Here is a 23048-nt window from a genome sequence, read left to right on the forward strand (position 1 = left end):
ACTTGCAGTAATGGTTTAAAAGCGCTTTCCGGAGCTCTCTCGGGAAGAGGAGAAAGCACTTCAGCCCGGCACTTGCTGCACGAGAGGGGGGAAGACCACCACCTGCTTCTCCTCAGTCAGCGTACTGCTAGTCCGGCCCGCCAGAGCAAAAACAACCCAGACTGATTCACGTGTAGGCCAGTGTGCAGAGCGATATACATCTCAAAATAAGCATGCACATCTGATAACACGTGTTTATTTTTCTGAAATATATACAATATTGTCAGTGCATCAATACAGCATCGATGGACCCCGGTTAACCTGTTTTTTTCTTTCATAAAACACTGCTGCCAAAACACACACACTCATTTCTCTGTATCCTCAGCCATCTTGTGCAAGCGCGTTCATGCTCATACGCTCACAGCGCGACATAAAGAGAAGAGCCGAGGCATGCAGGGGATGGGGACTGAATGCTAATTTCATGTTTTGCTGTAATTCTCTGATATTGACACTCCTGGGATGTGCTCCACTAAATACAAAATAATCTATCGCTGGATGGATTCTATTCCGAATGCATGGCCAACATGCTTGCATCCCTAATGTTCAATTTGGAATTTGCCTCCTTCCACACAACCCTCCCCCCTGGAAAGAGAACTTCAAAGCTGTGCGGGGCTCTCTTGATATGTTCCATCAATATTGTAATACGGCAGGAATATGGACCCTGCTGTTTGTGCGAGATAGTAACTGAGGTGTGCTTCTCAGAGATGGCAAAAACGATTGTTCACTTCACCTTTGTGATCCGCAGCAGTTGCTGAGAATGAGGAAGGGCAAACTTTAGAATCGCGTTTGCCCTTGAGTAGACTTTTGGCTGGAGAGGTCTAGCCTGCGTTGAGACTGTCTTGCTGATTATTTCCATTAGAATCCAGATTGTAAGGTTTACCATTAAGCCACTGTAAAACCCAGCACATGCATATTTATATATTTGCATTTTTGAAAAGTCTCTTATGCTCTTATGCATTTATTTGATCAGAAATTAAGAACAGTAATCTTGTGAAATGTTCCAATTTAAATTAACTCTCTTCTATTTGAATTAATGTTAAGATATATAATAATGTACACATTTTCCCAGACTTCATTGTCAAGTGATCCTTCAGTCTTTATTGTCACTGTTGATCAGTTTAACACAAATCTTGCCAACCCTGAACTTTTGAACAATAGTATGTACTATATTTATATCGTCCCCATTTTAAGTAGTTTTTTTAATAAAACGTCTACTAAGTGAATTTTGAAAAATGTAATAGCCTACTTGATTTGCAATGGTCATTGTCAAGGGAGGAGTATTAATGTTCTTAAGTGCATTTCTTTAATGGCTTTTAATTTTGAGGTTCAGCTGAGTGTATTATCTAAAGAGGTAACCTCGACACAATCTTATTTTATTGCCCTATATTTCAGATTCATGTAAACTCTCCTTTCATGGATTTCTTTAAACGTTGCTTTCTCTCCAGGGATTGTGTTGCAGCCTACAGATACACCCCTCCCAAGGGCTTTCGGTTTTTCAAGATTTTTCAGCTAATTAAAAGGAACGCTACTCAGACTCCCCTTCCACAGTGAAAGTGTCTCGCTGTAGTTTTAATTTAAATTACGTCTGCTAGGAGTAACAGACTGCCAGCGTTCTCAGTCACCTTCAGCTGTCCTTCATTGTCACTGCATCAATTACTGGAACATGGTTATTTAAATTGAAATAAAGAACACTAGGATGTTTGCTACAGGGAAATTGTTGTGCATGTTATGAACTCTGATGGTCTAATGCTGGAATATAATGCGTATGGTGATGCAAGGTGAAGATCATGTTTCACCGTTTGTTAAACTATTTGAGAGTAGCTGTACTTATCTAGTCTGTTTATTGTGTGGGAGCACTCACTACCTTTTAACATTTTAAAAATTTTAAGCTACTCATGCTACATTAGAATTTATAAAGAAACTGAAGACCCTTTCACATCAGCACACTTCACAACTCAAGTGCCATGCGCTCTTTATTAATTTGCATAGAATAGATAATATGTACAGTTACAGTATGATGATTTATTCTATGAATGTCATATGATAGGCATTTGACGTTTTTGCTGCGCGCGTCACTCTCTGATGATATGTCATGCGTATTCCTGGGTAATCAATGGCAAGTCAAAAACTGTTTTAAGCATCACGTTATAGTGCTTGACTTGAGTGCAGCATGGCATTGTGGGTATTGCTGTTGATTTTTAATATATAATATGTCATTTTTATTTATTGTGTGTAGCTTTTAAGAATTCATCTATATTTAATGTAGAATTTATTGTTTGATAGCTTTATTCTTTGATAAAGCTCAACTTGACTTGACTTATTCAGTGTTTGTATATTTGATGGACACAGGTAGCTAAATATAACATTTATTATAATGGGTTTATATAAAGATTGGGTCCCACTTTATATTAGGTATCCTTAACTACTATGTACATACATTAAAAACTACGTGTTCATACTGTATTGCAAAACACTTTTGCTGCTATTGAGGTGGGATACGGGTAAGGTTAGGGACAGGTTTGGTGGTATGGGTTTAAATTGAAAGTCGTTTTTTTTAAAGTGCAATAAATGTTAATATCGATGGCTCTCATTTATACTCTGTTTAATGACTATAATCAGTGGTCAATTTCATAGAGACATCAGTATTTGTATCAGTGATACTCGCCTTCAGTCATAAAAAAGATGCCACTAAACAAATATTAAAAATAATATACTGTCTTTGTTTTTTGTACATTAATTTGAAGATTGCATGTGAAATTACAGCACGAGCACTCAACTTCTTTGATCAACCCTTGCGAGGCCTGTTCAGAGTGGAACCCGTCTTGGAAAACGTCTGTATTACATTGGCCACTGTACTGTAACTCAGTTTCAGGGTGTTACCGAACTTCTTATTGGCCTAGGCCATCTTTGTGGAGAGCAACAATTGTAATTCTCAAATCCTCAGAGTTCTTTGCCATGAGGTGCAATGTTGAAAATCCAGTGATCAGCATGAGAGAATTGTACTCAAAGCACCAAATTTTTACTGCTCTAATACAAGATAAACAAATTTGTATGGTCCTGTCAAGCAGACAAAAACATGAACATGTGGCATTGCACGGTCAAACAATGTATAGCTGTTATCACTTAGGGTGTACTCACTTTTGTTGCCAGCTTTTTTGACAATAATGGCTGTATGTTGAGTTATTTTCAGAGGACAGTAAATCTTTAATCTTTAATCTTAAAAAGTTACACATTGACTCATTTCTATAGTATTGTCCCTTGAGAAGATATACTAAAATGGTTGCTGAAATGTGAGGGGTGTACTCACTTTTGTGAGATACTGTATATTTTGTGTGTGTGTATGCATATAAATAAATAAATAAATAAATAAATAAATATATATATATATATATATATATATATATATATATATATATATATATATATATATATATATATATATATATATATATATATATATATATATTATACACGCATACATACATACACATATATACACACACACACACACACACACACACATATATATATATATATATATACACACACATGTGTATATATATATACACATACATACATACACACACATATATATATATACACACACACATATATATATATATATATATATATATATATATATATATATATATATATATATATATACACACATACATATATATATATTTTTTTTTATATATACACACACACACACTTGTATGTTTACAGTATGTACCTTTTTAAGGATGTAAAATTAGATGAGGCTCTTATTAAAAGTTAAGATTAAATAATGATAATAATGTCTAACTTTGGTTGACTGCTAAAAAGTGATAAGTATTTATAAATGTTAAAATTTTAATGCCTGGTTTACCATTTGATTAATGTTAATTATGTCACATCCTCTCATTAGGCTGGTTTTAGTCCACTGCTTCCAAGGCCAACAAATTTCATGTTAAAGCAAGATAGAATAGAATAGAATAGCCTTTTGTCATTGTACAGCTGTACAACAAATTTGTTTGCAAACTGTTGCTATAAAATTAGAAGCACACAATTCCCTAGAATATCATTATATGCTTTAACATTAAGATTTGTACTCATAGAAATTACTAGTCAAACATGTTCATTAGAAGGGGGTGACCCAATACTTTTGGCAATATAGTGTATGATAGATAAGACTCCTCTATCATATGTTGCTGCCTTCATTACTGTGCTATAGGCGACATTTAAAAGAAATGCCTTTTAATTTGATAGTTATATATAAATACATTTACTTATTTTCATTAATGTATTTTACAACAATACAAAGAGCATTGTGTAACATTTGACCAGATTTAGTCCTACACTTATTCACTTTTATTTGTTCCCCACTAAATGTTTTTTCACTAAATGTTTCGATTTTATCAAATTGTATACATGATTTTTCTAGAATAACTTTTGCTGCTAAATTATCCACTTAGTTTATAATAGTATTTTTGTCATAGTTTGATCAAATATTTTTTCATGTTATTTTTCATTAAAATGAAGTTGTCTATATTTAGTAGATTGTGTTTAACACAAAAAAGTGACGACCAGGTCAATACAGAAGTATAGAAATTCTACATTGTTGTTTTTTTTTTTTAAACTGCACTGGGATCGGATCGGAATCAGCCGATTCTCCAAAGTTTCTGGATCGGATCTGAAAAAATGGTATCGTTGCATCCCTAATAAAAATGAGAAAAGTGTATTGCACAGCTACACAAGTAGCTGTAGTAGTAAGTGTATAGTCCTGAGGTGAGATCATGCTGTTAGCGTTGCGATTAGTCAGATTGTTTTGGAGCTGTCATCACATTTAGCTAACAAATGGCTGCAACAGCCGTGTATTAAAACAGGGATAATGTAAACTTTTCTTAAGGTAGGGTAGGGAGGCTGCGAAAAACCATTCGGGCACAGGAGCTTTGCTCATTGCTATTCCGTTGCTTCTAACCTGTGCCGTATTGCTGTTTAAATGCAGAAATTTACATCATTTTATCAATATGTCCATTGAGGCCGAAGGTTTGAGGAACCTGAAGCGTGCTGTCTAGACAAATCCTTTGGTGATTTTCAATTATTCTCCTTGCTTAGGTGCACGCATGAGCTGTGCACAAGTAATTTTGAAGGTCTTGATCGCACCCTCTCTGGACAATTGAGATCTTATCCCATATAATATGAAATATTTTAAAACAAAACCCAAGCCTGGAGGTTAATTTCTTTTTCTTTTTGCCTAACTTCGTGGCCAGAGTTGCCTTTAGCTTCTGGGAAGAGCAGCGCTATTGAAAAATAAATTAAACAGGAAGAATGCAAAGATAAATTATTCAGCCATGGTCTTGGGTGCTTGGATACCAGCAGCCCCAATCCAAGGTGTGCTATTTTCTGCCTGATTATCAGAGCTCAGACCTGACCAGAAATCCAACACCTCTGTGTCCAGCCCTGAACAGGAGCAATCGATAAACCTGCGGCTGAGGAAGAGGGGCTTCAGAAGGGGCTTAACATTTTACCTGCCTCTGCCAAGGCTCAGGAGAAATGTGAAGCGAGAGAGCGAGCGCAAGAAACGGCTGTAGCAAAAGACCCAACTTCTTCACACCTCAACATATACGTTCTCCCGACGTGACGGGCTTACAAATGAGCCTGCTGAAACTTTGATGAACTAAAAGTTGTATGTGTTTGACGACGAATGCGCCCAGTATCTGATAGTTTCTCTCTTGGAAACCCTGCTGGTTATCCTGCTCTGCTTTTCATCAAAGTATTATTGAATGGCTTTAAGTTGAACACTATTTTAGAGTATGCTGACTTGCTTTGGGACTAATATTCCATCCTCATCCTGTTTTTAGGGTTCATACTGGGCAATCGACACAAATCCAAAGGAGGACACACTGCCCACACGACCCAAGAAGAGACCACGGTCTGGAGAGCGGGTGAGTGAAAGTTTGTGGGGTTTTTTTGTATGTGTGTGTGTGTGTGTGTGTCTGTGTTTGCTTGTTTAAGTTTATGTTTGTGCTCCGAGACCCCCTGGTGGTCAGCTTTCAGACATACAGACTTTCTCAAGCCAAACTTAGCTCATTACTTCGAGTCCAGGAGTGATCAAAAAGCAGAAAACAGTGAGTGTCTCGCTCTTCCAGCTCAATGTGATTTGCTCCATCACTTCTCTTGACCCTGTGGTTGCCACTATGATTATTACAGTGTTTCCAGCACAGTAATTTTATGACTCCCCATTCTCCTTAATACTTTTCAAAGGCCCCATAGCTTGTCCAGTTGTTTGTGATTTACTAAAAAATAGTTTTACAGTTTTTGCCCAATTAATATAATAATAAAAAAATAATAAAATTTGAGCTTTGCATAAGCAGAAAAATCATTAAAAAATGTCCATGCAGTTAGATTTTGATATTTTGCATGTATCTAGAGAGAGGCTACTTCACATATTCATGTTTTTCAAAACGGTGGGAACCCTGATTCATCTAAGGGGAAAAAAAGATTTGAAAGGTTGAATTACAAGAAATATCTTAAGTTGAATTGAGTTCTTATTTTCTCTTATTTAAAAAATTTGAAAAAAACTGTTCACCCAAAAAAGAAAATGTTCTCCTCACTAGACCATCCAAAAGGAGTTTATTTCTTCATTGGAATAGATTTAGAGAAATTTAGCATTATTTGAACCATTGATTTATGCTGCTATGGAAATAGAATTTAGCCAAGCCATTTTAGCCAAAATTTTGCAGTTTCAGGTGAGTGTGATATTAAAAACTGAAATAATTCAAAGATAATATAGAAACAGGTCTTTTCATGCAGTTGCTTCAGGGTTATTTGATTCACAAACAAATTAATTTCATGTATCAGTTCTTTTAATCCACCTCACTTTCTGACTGGATGTTATGTCAGTGTGTATGTAAAGATACACATTCACCAAAGAGATTTGTTTGTTTTAAAATACATGTAAAAAAAATAAAAATAATATTTTTTTATAGTATATATATAGTATATATTATATATTTAATATAGTATATATATAGTATATAACCCGAATTCCAGAAATGTTGAGACATTTTTTAATTTGAATAAAATGAAAACTAAAAGACTTTCAAATCACATGAGCCAATATTTTATTCACAATAGAACATAGAGAACGTAACAAATGTTTAAATGGATCAATTTGACACTTTTATCCACTAAATTAGCTAATTTCAAATTTGATGCCTGCTACAGGTCTCAAAAATTTGGCACGGGGGCAACAAAGGGGTGAAAAACCAAGACATTTTTAAAAGATTCAGCTGGGAGAATATCTTGCAACAAATTAAGTTAATTGACATCTTCTCTGTAACATAAAAGGGATGTGTAAGGGACAAGGCCAAAGACCTTTGTTGGATTCCCGTGGTCTTTGGGCCCTCAGATGATCAAATTTGAAATGAGCTCATTTTGTACATAAAATTGTAAAATTTCTCAGTTTAAACATTTATATTATCTATGTTCTATTGTGAATAAAATATTGGCTCATGTGATTTGAAAGTCTTTGTTTTCATTTTATACAAATGTAAAAAACGTCCCAACATTTACGGGATTTGAGTAAGTAGTAAGGATCACTTATGAGTCCCTGCTGTGAAAATTGATTTCTGTAGGAATAAAGGATTACAGGTGTAAAAATCTCAGCCTATAGTTGTCACATTCATCTTTCTAAACTTTAACGATCAGCAGAAAACAGTATCATTTCTTAAGAGTATTTGTTGATGGCTCATTGCATGTTTTTTTATCTTTTGGAAAGAGCAACAACCAAAACCAACCATGCAACCACACATAAGATGTAATGTAATGGTATGTATTAGTTTTGTCATAGAAGCTTCTTTCCAAAATAAATATATTGCTTGTCTCTTTTTTCTGTCAGCATTATCTTGCAGACAGTCTGCCTTAGCGTGATGCTGCCTGTGTTGGGTTTTTGCTTTTTTACAAAGCCAGAAATATGTGACAACATGGGCTTGGTGTGTTGATTGAAAAGAATGAGACGGGACTGAATATTTCCTCAGACATGAAACAAAGCCGGTCGGAGTCGGTGCTTTGCAGTCGTGCCGCACACAGGTTTTCTGGTTGCGCGCTCATATCTTTTTATATAGCTTTCTCACTCAGTGCGGCTCAGTTTATCTTGTAGAGGGGGTCCAGCTTATTAATAAACTGTGCCCCAGGCAGCCTTTACATACGTTGCATTCTGCAGTCATTTTTTAGCAAACATCAATTAATGCAGAGTTTCTGCGCCGGTTATTTTCAGCCAGAGCTTTTTCCTTCCATTATTTATGAGCAGCGCTCACCGGAATATACAACTCTGCTGCACTCGACACTGGCCTCCGAGGTTGACCTGGCTCAGAGGCATCTTGCATCATTTTGTCCAGCCCTGCGTTGTGGATCGGAGGCAGGCGAACCGAAAAAGTTCAGCTATAGTAAGAGCAGGGGCGGGGATTGAAGACATGTAGACATATAACCATGACGGGAAACTATATAGATGAAAAGAGCATTTGCGAAGCATGTTATTTATCAGAGCATCAGACTGTGACTAAATCAGTCACAAGCACAATGGGGGAAAAAAAATGTTAGCTTGAACTAGTCGTTTTTAACAATGGACACCAAGAATTTTATTGTACGATATTGACAAAATTATAACTAGGACTGACCTGTTTAAAGTTAATGAGCTGAACATTTTAGTGTCCATTGCATCCAAATCTCGCAAAAAGCTTTGTACTTTGTTACTTCTGATGTGAAACATAGTCTGAGATTTAATATTCAATATTCAAACAATAAGTGCCGTTTAGATGCTGTTTAATGTGGAGCGACAGATTGTTGTAGCGCTTCAGTTCAAGAGAAGCGGCAGTGCGAAACACGTTAACTGATCATCTCCTCCGCTTTAACTAGTTACAGCACAAAATAAACATGAATGAACATCCTAAGGTATGTTAAAAGAAAGAGTACAGCTTACCAAAATCCACATCCAGTCTCATGTCATTTCAATCAGTGTTTCAAACGCGGAAAGGTGTCAGTACAAGGTGTCAGCTTATAAACAATGTCACGTTTTACCTCAGAAAAAAAACACATTCAGTGACCAAAAACTTGTTAGTCAGCTAGAAAAATGAATGCAAGAGAGGAGCATTTTGCTAAATATAAGCTCTATATAAAATTAATTAAATAAATAAATAAATAAAAATTATACTGTTCTTCAATGTTTAATTTGTTTGAATAAATCAGTTTTATGACTGCCACTATTTAAATGTTTGTTTCAAAAAACTAATTAGAGTAGAAATATAATTAACCCTTAAATGCATGAATGTTTCGCCAATCACTATTACATATTCAGGTCTTTAGCAACCCGGACCTATATATCCAGCATGGATGGAATAGCAAAAAAAACTCTCATGATATTTTAAGAACAATTACAGAAGAATAAAATAAAGCATTTCGTTACCTTTTGAAACTTAGAGGGGTTCAGTTTGAGCAGATGATTGTACCATCGCCATCATCATCAGAGCGCACTTCCACAGTTCATTCAGCATCTGGCTCATATTTGCGATCTCAAACATATCCACAAAACTACCATTTTCAGCGACTTCAAAATCAATAGTTTGACCGCTGGCAGCTTTTTCACCATATCCACATCAAAAGACATTATATTACATTTATATTTTATGGCATACAGTAATTGCTCTGCAGTATAGCCATTCAAACCAGTTAAATTTTTGCTTCTGATATTCTTTTGTTTTATGCCTGCGGTGATTATAAGCGAAACGTCACGTCATTATTGTCTATTAAACAGTGCCATCTTGAGGAGTAAAGGAGAATGTACTGTTTAAAGCAATACTTTTGATTTTCGATTATTCTATATATCCAGAATAATCGAAAATCAAATCGAATCGTAAAATTTGTCAAAATGCGGCTCAAATTATAACGTGCTAATTTCAGGGATTTTGTTGATTGTTTTTCATATCCTTCGTATTTTTTGCAGCACTGATTTTAATAGTAATTGATGTATACGTCATCTTTTATGTCAAATTTTTACATTTAATCAATAAAATTCATATCTTTCTTTTCTTTATCATTCTTAACGTTTGTAGTCATGTTGATATTCAGGGGAAAACTGCACTCTTGCTTGTGTGATGTGTCACCTAATTGAATCATATGACATAAATATAAGACAAAAATTCATAAAGGGGCATTATTATTATAATTTTTTTCTTTTTGCCCCCATGTCTTGAAAATCAAACTCCAATCTAACAGACTCCATCAAGCTCATGGAGTGCATGATATGAAGGCATATTTTGTTGTGGCAAAGTGAGTGATGTACTAATTCAAGGCTCCAGACAAGGCTGAAAATTTTTAGGAGCACAAGCAGAAAATTTAGGGGCACACCTTAAATCAGCCAGCAATGCAATTGTTCACATCTTTTCCCCATTTTAACTGTATTACTGACAAATGCTTTGATAATAAATAGACTTATCTCATAGAAATTACAATGTAAAGTATTCTTTTCATTTCAGAGAGATATAAAAAAAAGAATTATATAGATAGATAGATAGATAGATAGATAGATAGATAGATAGATAGATAGATAGATATATTAGATAGATATATGATATATATGATATATGGAAAAAATACTATTGTTTTGCATTAATAATTAGCATTAATTTTTTAAAGCAATACTTTTGAGTTGGGAAGCTTACAATATTTATTTTATTAACAACAAAATCTTAAATTTTATATATATATATATATATATATATATATATGTATGTATGTATATGTGTGTATATATATATATATATATGTGTGTGTATATATATATATATAGTACTCTTATTAAATATACCATTAATCTTCTATAGTCTTATATGGAACAAAGCAACAATTTCAGTGATTGTGTGATTTAATCGCAAATTGAAGAAAAGTTAGTTTTTCAAATCACTTTGTGATTTTTCTTACTTCATACACAAAAAAGAGCAAAACTATCAAAATCTGATTTCTTGATGATTTGATATTTTATAATAGCCTAGTGATTGTATAATTGTTATTTTATAATTTCAAAATATAAAGGAAAAAGTATAAATTAATGTCTAATAAGCCTATAACTGCTCCCCTGTTGCCATCTACAGGTTATAAAGGTGATTTGGTGTATTTTTTTAAATTTTACACAAGTGCTTGTTCACCGCAGTATATTTTGCTCATCCCATTGAAAATAACATTCAAATTGGATCATTTTGGAGCTTCAAAGTCCTGGCAACAGTTGTGTGGAATGCTTGTAAGTCACTGAAAATTCCTTGAATTTCTCTCTCAAAAGGTTGTACAAACCCGGAAATTAATAATGTAATAACATTTGACAATTTCTACCACAACACCATGGTTACAGTTAGCGTTACTGCTTCTGGTTTTCTACATCAGCGCCGTTTGATCTGTTTATAACAGAGAATTCTGTGCGGTGTGTCGCGGTCCGAGCTGATAAACTGTCTGTTTCCGCTGCACAGCTCAAACGAGTAGCGGGATTTTGTTACGCTTTTGTTTCGTTTGCCGTTTGATGTTTCTCATATGCAACAGAAATGGCAGCGTGAATTGAAAAACGTGGTCGCGCCAGTGCAACTGCGCTTCAAATTTACTCGCACCGGCAGAAAAAAATGGTCGCAGTCTGGAGCCCTGTAAGTGGCTGCTCATACATTAAAACAGCAGTTACGATATTATCAGAGACCATACATATCGCACTCCTTTAGTGCACTGTCCCTTTAAGAGAATGTAAATTGCTTGGACAAAAAGTGTATATGTCAGAAATCACATGTGATGAGCCTGATAGCCTAATTGACCTCATGTGTGTTGAGTTGGTGGGGCGTGTTTTCCTCTGTATGGCAGTTAGGCCGGTGTCATTTATAATTGCCACACTCTAGACTCCAGTGAGAGTATCATTCTCTCGGCACACAGCTCTGCCCTCAGGCCACACACAAACATTTTTCATACTGACACTCACTTCATTCACATCACAAACCTCCAATTGGATCCATTCTCTCTCAGCCTAATCCTGCATGCAAAAATAAGTGGGAATTCTGTCTGTACAAAGTGTGACGCTCGCTATTAGGGAGTATATTTCATTAGACACTTTCTCTCTCTCTCTCTCTCTCACTCTCATCCTCCTGCTGTCTCGTTTAAGAAATTCTTTGATATAAAAAATTGTGACTTATATTGAAATCTCATTTATGTTTATCACAAATTAAAAATCGCATTGTTGCCAGGCAATCCTCTTATAATAAGCAGTTTTCGGAGACAGGCGTGCTGAAGATATCTTTTACCCCAGCAAGAGCAGACAGAGCACAGGGAGCCGTTCCTCTCTCCTGCTCATCTCTTTCCCAGAATGCCTCCCATTTTGACCTAAATAAAAGGTGCTGCTCTTTTGTTGTTGATAAACGCTCACTGCGTATGCTTTTAAATTACTTGCACCAGAATAATACCAAACGCCTTTGAATAGAATTCAAAGTCACTTCACATCCCTCATCATCTCCTTCCTGGTTGGCTGAGTATGTCTCTTTTGTTTTCCTGCAGGCATCCACGCCGTACAGCCTGGAGTCGGATAACTTGGGAATGGACTGCATCATCTCTGGAAGTGCCTCTCCAACGCTGGCAATCAACACTGTGACTAACAAGGTAGTGTTCAGCCCTGTGTTTCTCCTATCGCAGCTGACACCAGCGTCCTACATACCCATTTTATATTTTATTTTGCGTGCACTTCATAACAGGACTGACGTGTAATGCTTTTGTTTACATGGACGCTGAGTAAACTGACGTTGAGTCTCATCTATATTGAACTGGCGTTATGTGCACAAATCCTCTTAACGGTGCATATGTGGTGTATTGTGAATCGCTAATACCTTATTCTATATGTCTGTTGAGTCCAAAATGTCAGGTTTGCGCTTACACAAAATATATATACAGATAATATATCAAATTTCTCTTTGATTTCATAATCCTTGTCTCATGCTGAAGATTAGTCGCCCGTATGAAAGACTCCACTGGCTTTTGACTTTAATTCACGGCTAAATATAGCGCTCCTTTTCCACCGCTGCAAACACACAGGAGTATTTGCAATGGATTTGTTCACCCCTTACCTTCTCTCTGCGTGTTACTTTCCCACTCTGTATGTGTGTGTGTGTGTGTGTGTGTGTGTGTGTGTGTGTGCGTGCGGACATGCACACAGTGTTAGTATGCAGGCGTCCACATTTTGGGCCTTGAACAAACCACAGTGTGACGAGGTCTTTAAATCATACTTTATGGATACAGGGAGTAAAAATAGATTGTGGTGAAAGGCTCACAGCTAAAAGCCTCTTTTATGACTTAATTACATATAACATTTATACTTGTTCTTCACACCAGGTTTTCATTATAATTGTAACTGGTTTCTGCATGATTGAATTTTCGACATGCCTGAGCTTAGTTGCACACAGGGTTAGTTGTTCTGGTAATGTACTGTTTCCAGGCCTAAACATAGCTGAAAGAGGGAAGTTATAATATGCAAATCATTCCATGACATTAACCCCCCATCCACCCTCAATACAGTGCAGCCCCAGCAACCGTTATGCTCCGCTCTTTTGATGAACAGGGAATAATAGGATTGGGAAACATTTATTCTGCTTGAGTGATAATTCTCTGTAAGAGACCATGATCTGTAATGTGTCTTTCTATCTGCTGTTGCTCTGAGTCAAGGGGGAACAGGACTGAAGCGTTTGCGTTTGGATCTCTCGCGGCAACGAAAAATCTATTGAAATGGTTAACCCTAGGTTTTAGTAAATATCCACACAATGAAAGCCAATAAGGTTTAATGCAATTTTGGACCCCATTAGCCCCTTTCGCACCGCTTTAGTTCCAGAACTAAAAGTACAGTACTAAAGTACTGGGACAATTTTGTGCAAACTATTTCCCAGTACCATTTAAAGGGTTGCATTCGCACCAACAGTGGGTACTAGGAAGTAACGTGACGTCATTTGTGCGCGGCATTTAACAACGAAAACAAAGAACAACGACGTTAACAACAGGAAGATGGAGGATGCTGTGATCGGACCTGTGTTTTTGTTGTCTCGCAGGTTTCACAATAATGGACATGGAATGGTTACACAGTATGTGTTTACATGGTATTTTAAATCATGGCGGGTGAGGGCGTTTTCGTGCGCGTTTTGCCAATCAGCGCACACTTACGTCACGATAGTTCCTATGGAACTGTTTTGGACCCTACTCTGAAGTAGGAGCTAATTTAGTTCCTCCCAACGGAGTTCCTGGAACTAAAATCGTTCCTAGTTCCCGCGGTGTGAACACGCCAAAAAGTGGGTAGTTCCACAATTAGTTTGGCTACTATGAAAAGGTTCCTGCGACGCGAAAGGCCCTATTGACTTGCATTTTGTTAAAAATGTTTACACAGGTTTGTAACGACATGATCATAATGACTGTTTTAATTTTTGCGCAAGTGACCGGTTAAGTGTAGCATGAATGTATGTCCTTACTGAGGCAGGTGAATCTTGGGACTTGTTGCGTGGTTTTAGTACTACGCTGCTGCTGCCAAGACATGTGGCATGTGATGTGAACATGGCCAGCATTGTTGCGATTCCATTCATCCTTTCCTACCACGGCAAACTCAATGTAGGACTATTCTCCCAGGAGCTCATTATATTCATTCCCATACCATCCCTCCAATGCCTTATTTATTTATTCTCATTTTGCAACCAGCACATATTTGCAGTTCAGCTTTTCAAATGATAATTGGAATTATCATTTTGAAGTGGAGGTTCTTCCGCTTCGGAAAACTGCGCATTCAACAGTGCACACAGAAAGGTCAGGGTCTCTGTAGCATTCGGGACCTTTCTGAGCTGTCCCAAACCAATTTGCGCTGTGCGAGTTGACTGTTCCAACGCTGCCAGCATCGTGACCTTTACTGAAGGAGAGTTCTCCTCTCTCAGCCGTCTGAGACAGCAGATCAGCTTGCTGGCCACCAACCACGCTCTCTCTCCATATGAGCCACAGTGTGGGGCGCGGCATGTTAGCGCTGACCTTACTCTTATACAGACAGTGTGACGTACGCATGCCACACGTCACGTATGTGACGCATCCGTAACCGTTACTGTTATGAAAAGTGCTAAGAATTCCCCTCAAGACCTCTGAAACCAGGCAGTTTGTTTGATTGTCTCCTTTTCCTCTGCACTCCACCTGTGGAATCAACTTGTCATATGCATGCCTACAAATATACAGATAATATATTTAAAAATATATAAAAATCAATTTAATTAATAAAAAAATATTAACCATTAAATTTTACATACGATATTCATATCATACATTTGTGTGTGTGTGTGTATATATGTATGTGTGTATATATGTATGTGTGTGTATATATATATATATATATATATATATATATATATATATATATATATATATATATATATATACGCACGCACGCACGCACATAGGCCTGTATATTAATGTTCAAAAAAAATTATTCCAATTTTCATACGTTTATATACACTTTAGACATTTTATTAATGTAATGTTTATTCTCCAGCTATATTGATTTAATGAAGAAAAACATGTTTAAAACTTACATGTATACAGTTAATTAGTTAATAATTAATAATTTAATAAATACATGTTGCATTTTTAATATTTTTAATACAAATATTTATAATGCAAATATATAAATAATACAAATATTTATATATATTTAATATATTTTTATTTTGCATTAAAAAATGTAATAAATTAATTTTTTTAATAATTATATAGTTCAGTTCACAGTCGTTTGAAACAATAAAAATGGAAAAAAGTCTTATGTCAAAAAAAACCTGTTAAATAAAAATATATCAATATTGTATATAAAATAATTAATGGGTTAATATTTTTCTGAATTTTTTTAAATTATTTTTATTGTTGCTGCTATTGTAATTAATTTTATATATACAAATATAATTGAATGAAAATGTGTACAGGGAGTTGTGTTCAGTGTATAAGGAAAGTGTTGTCCCTTTTAGTGTCATTTAAATGTAAACATTTTGCTATTATTAAAGGCATAACATTTTTCAAGTTTTTCATAACCCTAAGAAGCCAACATGAACAAAGAGTACATATCTAAGAACTTGGCACTTGTGTTTTAAACTAGATTTTTATCATAAGCATTCATTCATTGTCTAAATCATTGACCCTTTCTCTTTCTTGATTTCCAGGTGGCATTGTACAACCCTGACCAGGATGGGAGTGACAGCCCTCGAAGCAGCCTTAACAATAGCCTCTCTGACCAGAGTCTGGCCTCTGTTAATCTCAACAGCGTGGGCAGCGTGCACAGCTACACACCAGTAAGAGCTGAGTTCTCAAACTTTGCAGGCACTATTCTGCTCTTTAACCTCTTGTGAACCTGAAGCAGAGCTCTTAATTTGCTGAGTTTTATTGTGGAGCGCAGCACATGAGAAGCAGCAAGATTCCAGTGCGTTTGTCAGAATGCTGGAGTATGGAGGCCTGTGCATGGGAGCGTGCTGACACAGAGGTTAAGGGAATGAAAGGCAGAGCTCATACTGCTGGAGAGCTGCTAAAGAGAGACGCTGCCTCTGATGTCCTCCCACCAGAGAAGCCGCTTCTTTGTTGTGGTCCCCTAGAAGCCCCGCATGCTTCTCGCTCCAGGCTCTCAGCATTGATCTGGCACAGACACTGATAGATTCACTTCAGTGGGCCAGACAATTGTTCTCTCTCTCTCTCTCTCTCTCTCTCTCTCTCTCTCTCTCTCTCTCTCTCTCTCTGTCTCTCTGTCTCTCTGTCTCTCTGTCTCTCTGTCTCTCTCTCTCTGTCTCTCTCTCTCTCTCTGTCTCTCTCTCTCTGTCTCTGTCTTTTTCTGATTCATCCAGCTGAGTTGAACACTGTAGTCTGTTTGAACATAACCAGATTATGTGCGCTCATCTTTACAGTGATGCATAGTGTGTCATCTGACTCCCAGTGCTCATATTTCTTGTGTACAATTAGTCTCTGCTGCTAATGTTCTATGCGAGCTAACTAGTGTTTCCTGCTCTGATTTAGTGATGCCTAAATTCATGTGTAGTATTAGTTTTAGTTTGAAATGTTTTAGTATAGTTTTAAAGATAGTATAGAATTTTAATATTAGCCATTTTTTAGTTATCAGCATGGAAATAATTATCGTCTTATCAGTGTCAGCCAGAAAATTAATATTGAGCATACCTAGCAGAATATGTTTGTCTGTCCTATACTAAATATGATTACATTCATATGCATTTTGGGTATTGACAAGAGACTATTACATTTTATAACCATACTATCTCTCTTAAATTTTCAGGCATTTTCAGTTAACCTGTACTAATTGAATGTGATTTGAAGTGTAAGATATTCACAAAGTTTTGTTGCTGTAAAACATATTTTCATAAAAAATAGTGTGTTTGTGTAGTATAAGGCTGGAACCATTTCTTATCAGTGGGAGACACTGTAGGTAACGCCGGTGCTAACAACTATCTGTTTACGGGACTTGTTTTAAATAGCTTTGCGATGTGTTCAGAATACATGTATTTCCCTTCACTAGTTCGCACTGACAGCTACAATTAGACTTCTTCAGAGTGGCAGATGACTGTTTTGCCAGCCTCTCCAGTCTGCTAAACACTGTTGTCTTGAGCTAGACATGGCAGAGCCTCTGCCCTTGTGTACGCCATAAATATGCTCGGCATTATGGAGGCCTTGGGAGCTATTCAATGAATCACTCATTCTGGGCATGAAAGGCATCTCTTCAGACTCAAAACAGTGAGCAGATCCCATTTGGAGTGAAACACTTACGTGAGAGTTTAAGACACGCAAGCTAATTCGTTTTGATGGACAAACCTGTACTGGATATTTATCATTAGAAAGACTTGTTTTATGGATCAGTGCCTGTTTTTTGCAGGCGAGCTTTTATGATCTTGCTGTCGATTTCGTTTGCGTTGCTCAGTTAGTTTCACCAAGCTGTTAATTACAGAATAAATAGCCATAAAAACAACTTCAGAGAGACTCTCAGGAGACGTGTCTGTTTTGATCATTTCTGTATGGTTATGTAGAGATTCAGCCGAGCTAGTAAATAAGCGGTCAAGATTTGGAGGGTTTTGTGCACCTGAGATTTGGCTCCTGCATATTGTACTGCAGTGTGTCTGGCAGTTCATTTCCTGTGCCGTGATGCTGAGTGCAGTAGTCAGTGCTGTCATGTTCTATCTCAGCTCTAATCTGCCGGTCACTGGGCTTGGCTGAGCAGTGCTGCCGTTTAGAGTGGCAAGGCTGATTTTTGTCATTGTCATTGCTAATCTTGTGTTCGTTCCACTCACACCGCAGTCATCCTCCTCTCCTCCCCCTTCAGGTGACGAGTCATCCAGAGTCAGTGTCCCAGTCCATGAGCTTGCAGCAGGCCCCTCAGGCCCAGTACAACATACCAGAACGCGACAAGCAGCTGCTCTTCTCCGACTTCGAAGATCTCAGTGCCTCCTTCCGCAGCCTTTACAAGACTGTGTTTGAGCAGTCCTACAACCAACAGGGTGAGTTGCACACTCGGACATCCCATCAGACAGCTCGGGGGGGGGGGGGGAAACGTAGGCTAAGTCTAGTCTGCAGAGTTTTTGTGCAGCTTGCAGAGCTTAGAGTACCTAAGGCTTATTGGTAGCTGAAAGCATCAACAAATCAGCCAAAATAATTCATAAACCAACATTCAGAGAGCGGAGAATATGTGGAACTTAAAATGGATCAAAGCTTTATTTAATTGAATTATTTAATTGTATATATTACAAATAATGTATAATATTGGTAAAATAATTTATAAATATAATATTTTATATATTATTATTTATGTAATTTTATATACTATTAAGTATTATATCAGCTGGTAACTTTAAATGGATCAAAACTTAACGTTACATCATTGTTTGTTTTGCAATATATGGAATTTAATGTCTAAACCAAAATAAATACGATGTAGCTGACTATGACCCTCTATGTAGCTGAAAGCATAAAATAAATGAAGACAAGCTTATTGTGGTACAAGTTATTTAAAACAGTATTGTGCCTTTTAAAAACACAATTAACTTCCTGTTTATGGGTTCTTTGATTTATTTGGAAAAGAAAGTGTTAACATGATAGTTAACTTTTTTTCCCCCAAGCCTTGTTTTCTTTAGATCATGTTGAGCAAGGAAGATATTGGCTCAGTCTACTGTAAGATTTTTTTCATCGGAAGAGATTTTTCCAGCTCAGATGGCAGCCCATGAAATGCAGTGCTAGATTTAGTTCTCTGCGAGCTTGCCTGTATTTATTTTAGAAGTTAATTCCTATTGTTTGTAATCTGACTGACTGATGTACGAAAAGCACTTGACAAGCGGGTTGCACGCAGTGCCAGACAAGCCCCCACGTCTAACCTGGTTTGCTCAAATCAGATGCTTTTCTTGTTAATGTTTCCAAAGTGAACTTCTTTAATCTATCATCTATGTTTCATTAGCTAAACGTTGTTACCTTTTTATGTGCATAAAAGTGAAATCTCTTAGCCAGACAAGCTTGGGCAATTAAAATGAGCAAATAAAGGTGGCGAGAGGATTTCACACCCCACTGCTGGAGACACTGAGCTAATTCACTGGCTTTGATAATAGGTAATGAACTCGCATTATTATTCAGGGGGGCTGCTAGCTAATTGCTTTCTGTGCTCTCCCATGGTTGGACAATAGGCTTTCTCTGCTGATAAGAGATGCACCCCTGTCACCCCGCCGATGAGTGTTCTCTGGCGATTGCAGCGATGCGGGCCCCGCAGTCTGCTCTAAAAGCTCTCCACCGAAATAGGTTTACGGTGCCAGCGCCATGATGGACAGGGCCGCGAGCCGCACGCTTCGCTGATTGCTATTGAGTGTGCAGATGTTGGAAGCTTGGCAGACGTTTTCAGCAACTAGTTCAAAACAATTGCTGCACGAATGAAAAGTTAGGTGATAGTTAGGTGAGAGAGAATACTTCTGGTGCAATTTAAGAGACGACAACTTTGTGCTGAGTCACCGTCACCGCGTTTTAAAAAGACAGATTCAAATGTTTTCAAAATGTTTTGGCCTTTTTTTGCCACATTGATAAAAATAGTGAATGATAGGATAAGGTATAATTATGGGAAAGTAGGAAACAAGATCAGAAAAAGTTGTAAGCTGGAGTCAAGCCCGTGCTGCCTACACAAGCACAATGGCTCAGTCAGAGAATGCATGGAGGTTAGCCCTCCAGGCTACAGCTTCGACTGTCGTTTTTTACGTAACACTTTCCAGTAAGGTTCTGGACATTAGTTTTAGTTAATGGGTGAAGTCTTATGAAATGGCAATAAACATGCATTTATTACAGCATTTAGTAATCTTGTTTGCATGTTGTTATTAATTAATTGTACTTGATGTATAATAAAAAATAGTTTTGATATTACATTTTAAATTAATCAAAAGAAAAAAGAAAAATATAAATGAATGTATAATTTTGATAACTGTTAGTTTGCATGTTAACATGAATTTTTACACTTTCAATATTAAACATGTTACTATATGTAGAAATGAACATTTAAGATTAATAATCAGCAGATGAATAAAAGTTGTAAATGATTGTGCCTTATTATTAAAATAAATGAAATGTTAATTAAATTAATTAAAATAACTAAATACTAAAAATATCAAATTAATTTTATTGTTAAATGCAAGTTTATTTGTGTAAACGTTTTTTTAAAGTGTTACATTTCAGTGACTAATGAAATAAAAACATAAAAGTGCCATTTTTTTAACTGACAGTTTGCTTATGCATAAAGTGCCTAACTAGTGTTAACATGTTGTTTTTTTACTTTACACTTTTTTTAAAGCATATGTAAAAATTAACATTAAGATTAATAACCATATGATAAATAATTGCCATAAAATTATAGTGTCTTGTTACTTCATGTTAACTATTTAATTACATACAACCTTCATATAAAGTATTGCCTGTATCAGTGAATGAGATTTGAGTGTTAGTTAGTAGTTTAGACTGACATGATGGAAAAGCTTCTGATCAGATGCAGGCAGCCTATTTGAAATGATGCTGTCTGTTTGATCCTTACAGGTCTGATGGGTATGCCCTCGGAGTCGTCCCAGCAGACCCACACCTCCTGCTCCTACCAACACTCCCCCAGCAGCACCATCAGCACCCACCCTCACAACAACCAGAACAGCATCACTAACTCTCACCCTAACAACGGTAGCCAGGTGCCTCTCTCCCACCCCCCTCACTCAGCCCACAACTCTCCCCACGGACAGCACCTCTCCCAGCATGGCCCTCACACCCAGCACAGCCAGCACCCACACACCCAGCACAGCCAACATCCCCAGCACAGCCAACACAGCCAGCACGGGCAGCATCCCTCCCAGCACCAGGCCCACAGCCAGCACACACCGCATCAGCAGCACCAGAATCTCTCCCACCAGTCTCATCCTGCCCAGCAACAGATGCAGTGCAACACCGGTAAGAGTCTGTGTGTCTGTGATAGTTCTCGCTATCAGATCGTCTCTCTTGCTTTCTGTCTCGAACCCTCAGCATACTTCCTTTCATGCTGGCATTGCCCTGACAGGCCGATTTATTCAGGTCTCTTCTAACAGTCATTTATTTTAGATTAAGAAATTTATGGCAACTTTGGAGCAGTCAGCAGTAAATCACAGGGTGATTTATACAGCTCGTCTAATGAGAACAAAGCAAATGCTGCACACTTCAGAGAGCAGGCCTGTAGCAGAGGGTTATGGCTCCCCCTGCTGCCTTAAACAGGAAGTGCACAGCAGCTTCCACACATTGAGTTCTGCTTTCTGCTGTGGCCTTCACTACCTTCTTGTTTTGTCTGCAGGGCTTCCCAGTGACTGGTACCCCAACCTGGATGCGCTAAAAGAAAGCTGCCGCATCGCCAGCAGCTACAACTGGGCTGATGTTGATCTATCACCCTTCCAAGGTATAATCAAAATGTCTGTTTATATACTAAATTCACTGTTGTTGTAGTTGTTGGTGTTTATCAAGAGACTAAATGCTAATGAAAAAGAGTCCATCATTTTGTAAACCAAAAAAATGTTGTACTACTTCCACTTGTATGATGTACAGTGATGCATTTTGAGTTGCATTTGATAATTGTATTTTTTTAATTTGATTAGTTTAAATAAATGTAATTTTATTTAATTAAGTTTGATTTAAATGTTTTTTAGTTCTTCAATAGAGATGAAATATTCAATTGAATGTATTTAAATAAAACTCCCTTTTATTTTTTTACTTTATTTAAATGACTATCATTTAAATTTAATTTACTTAAATATACTATAACAATATGTATACATTTTATATATTTAATATAATTGTTTTACATTATGTGTGTGTGTGTGTGTGTGTGTGTGTGTATACACTATATTGACAAAAGTGTTGGGACACCCCCTTCTTTAGAACAGAAGAAGGCACTAACAAAACTGTGGCAACAAAGATGGAAACATAATTCATGTATTTAAAAATTGTACTTCCATCTCTGTTGCAACAGTTTTGGGCGTGTCTAAAATGACAGTACCCTTATGTACAAGTCATTGGTGTTTGGTGATGAGTATTTGGCTCAAGGTCTGCATATAAAGTCACACCAGAGGTGTTCAGCTGGGATCAGGACTTGGCTTTCTGCAGACCAGTCAAGTTCTTCCACACTGACTGAGTCAATCATGTCTTTTTGAACCGTGCCTTATACACAGAGGCACTGTCATGTTAGAATAGAAAAGGGTTCCAGTCCAAACTGTTGCTATAAAATTAGAAGCACACAATTCCCTAGAATATCATTATATGCTTAAACATTAAGATTTGTACTCATAGAAATTACTAAAGTAGTCAAACATGTTCATTAGAAGGGGGTGACCCAATACTTTTGGCAATATAGTGTATATATCTGTATGTATGTATGTGCGTAGGCTAAATTTGCAATGGCTAATTTGAGTAGCTAAACTGAAAAACAA

General features: G+C 36.8%; 1 protein-coding gene across 1 annotated transcript in view; it reads left to right on the forward strand.

The window, feature by feature from the left end:
* Nucleotides 1–23048, forward strand: part of LOC306856865 (forkhead box protein J3-like) — a 110306-nt gene that overhangs the window by 81510 nt on the left and 5748 nt on the right. The window contains exons 4-9 of the mRNA XM_079396384.1: nt 5886–5969; nt 12601–12702; nt 16263–16391; nt 18416–18590; nt 21148–21546; nt 21920–22021. Of these exons, the coding sequence (XP_079252510.1) occupies nt 5886–5969; nt 12601–12702; nt 16263–16391; nt 18416–18590; nt 21148–21546; nt 21920–22021 (991 nt within the window). The remainder of the gene's footprint in view (nt 1–5885; nt 5970–12600; nt 12703–16262; nt 16392–18415; nt 18591–21147; nt 21547–21919; nt 22022–23048) is intronic.

This window comes from Barbus barbus, assembly GCF_936440315.1.
Source record: "Barbus barbus genome assembly, chromosome: 37".
Taxonomy (NCBI): domain Eukaryota; kingdom Metazoa; phylum Chordata; class Actinopteri; order Cypriniformes; family Cyprinidae; genus Barbus; species Barbus barbus.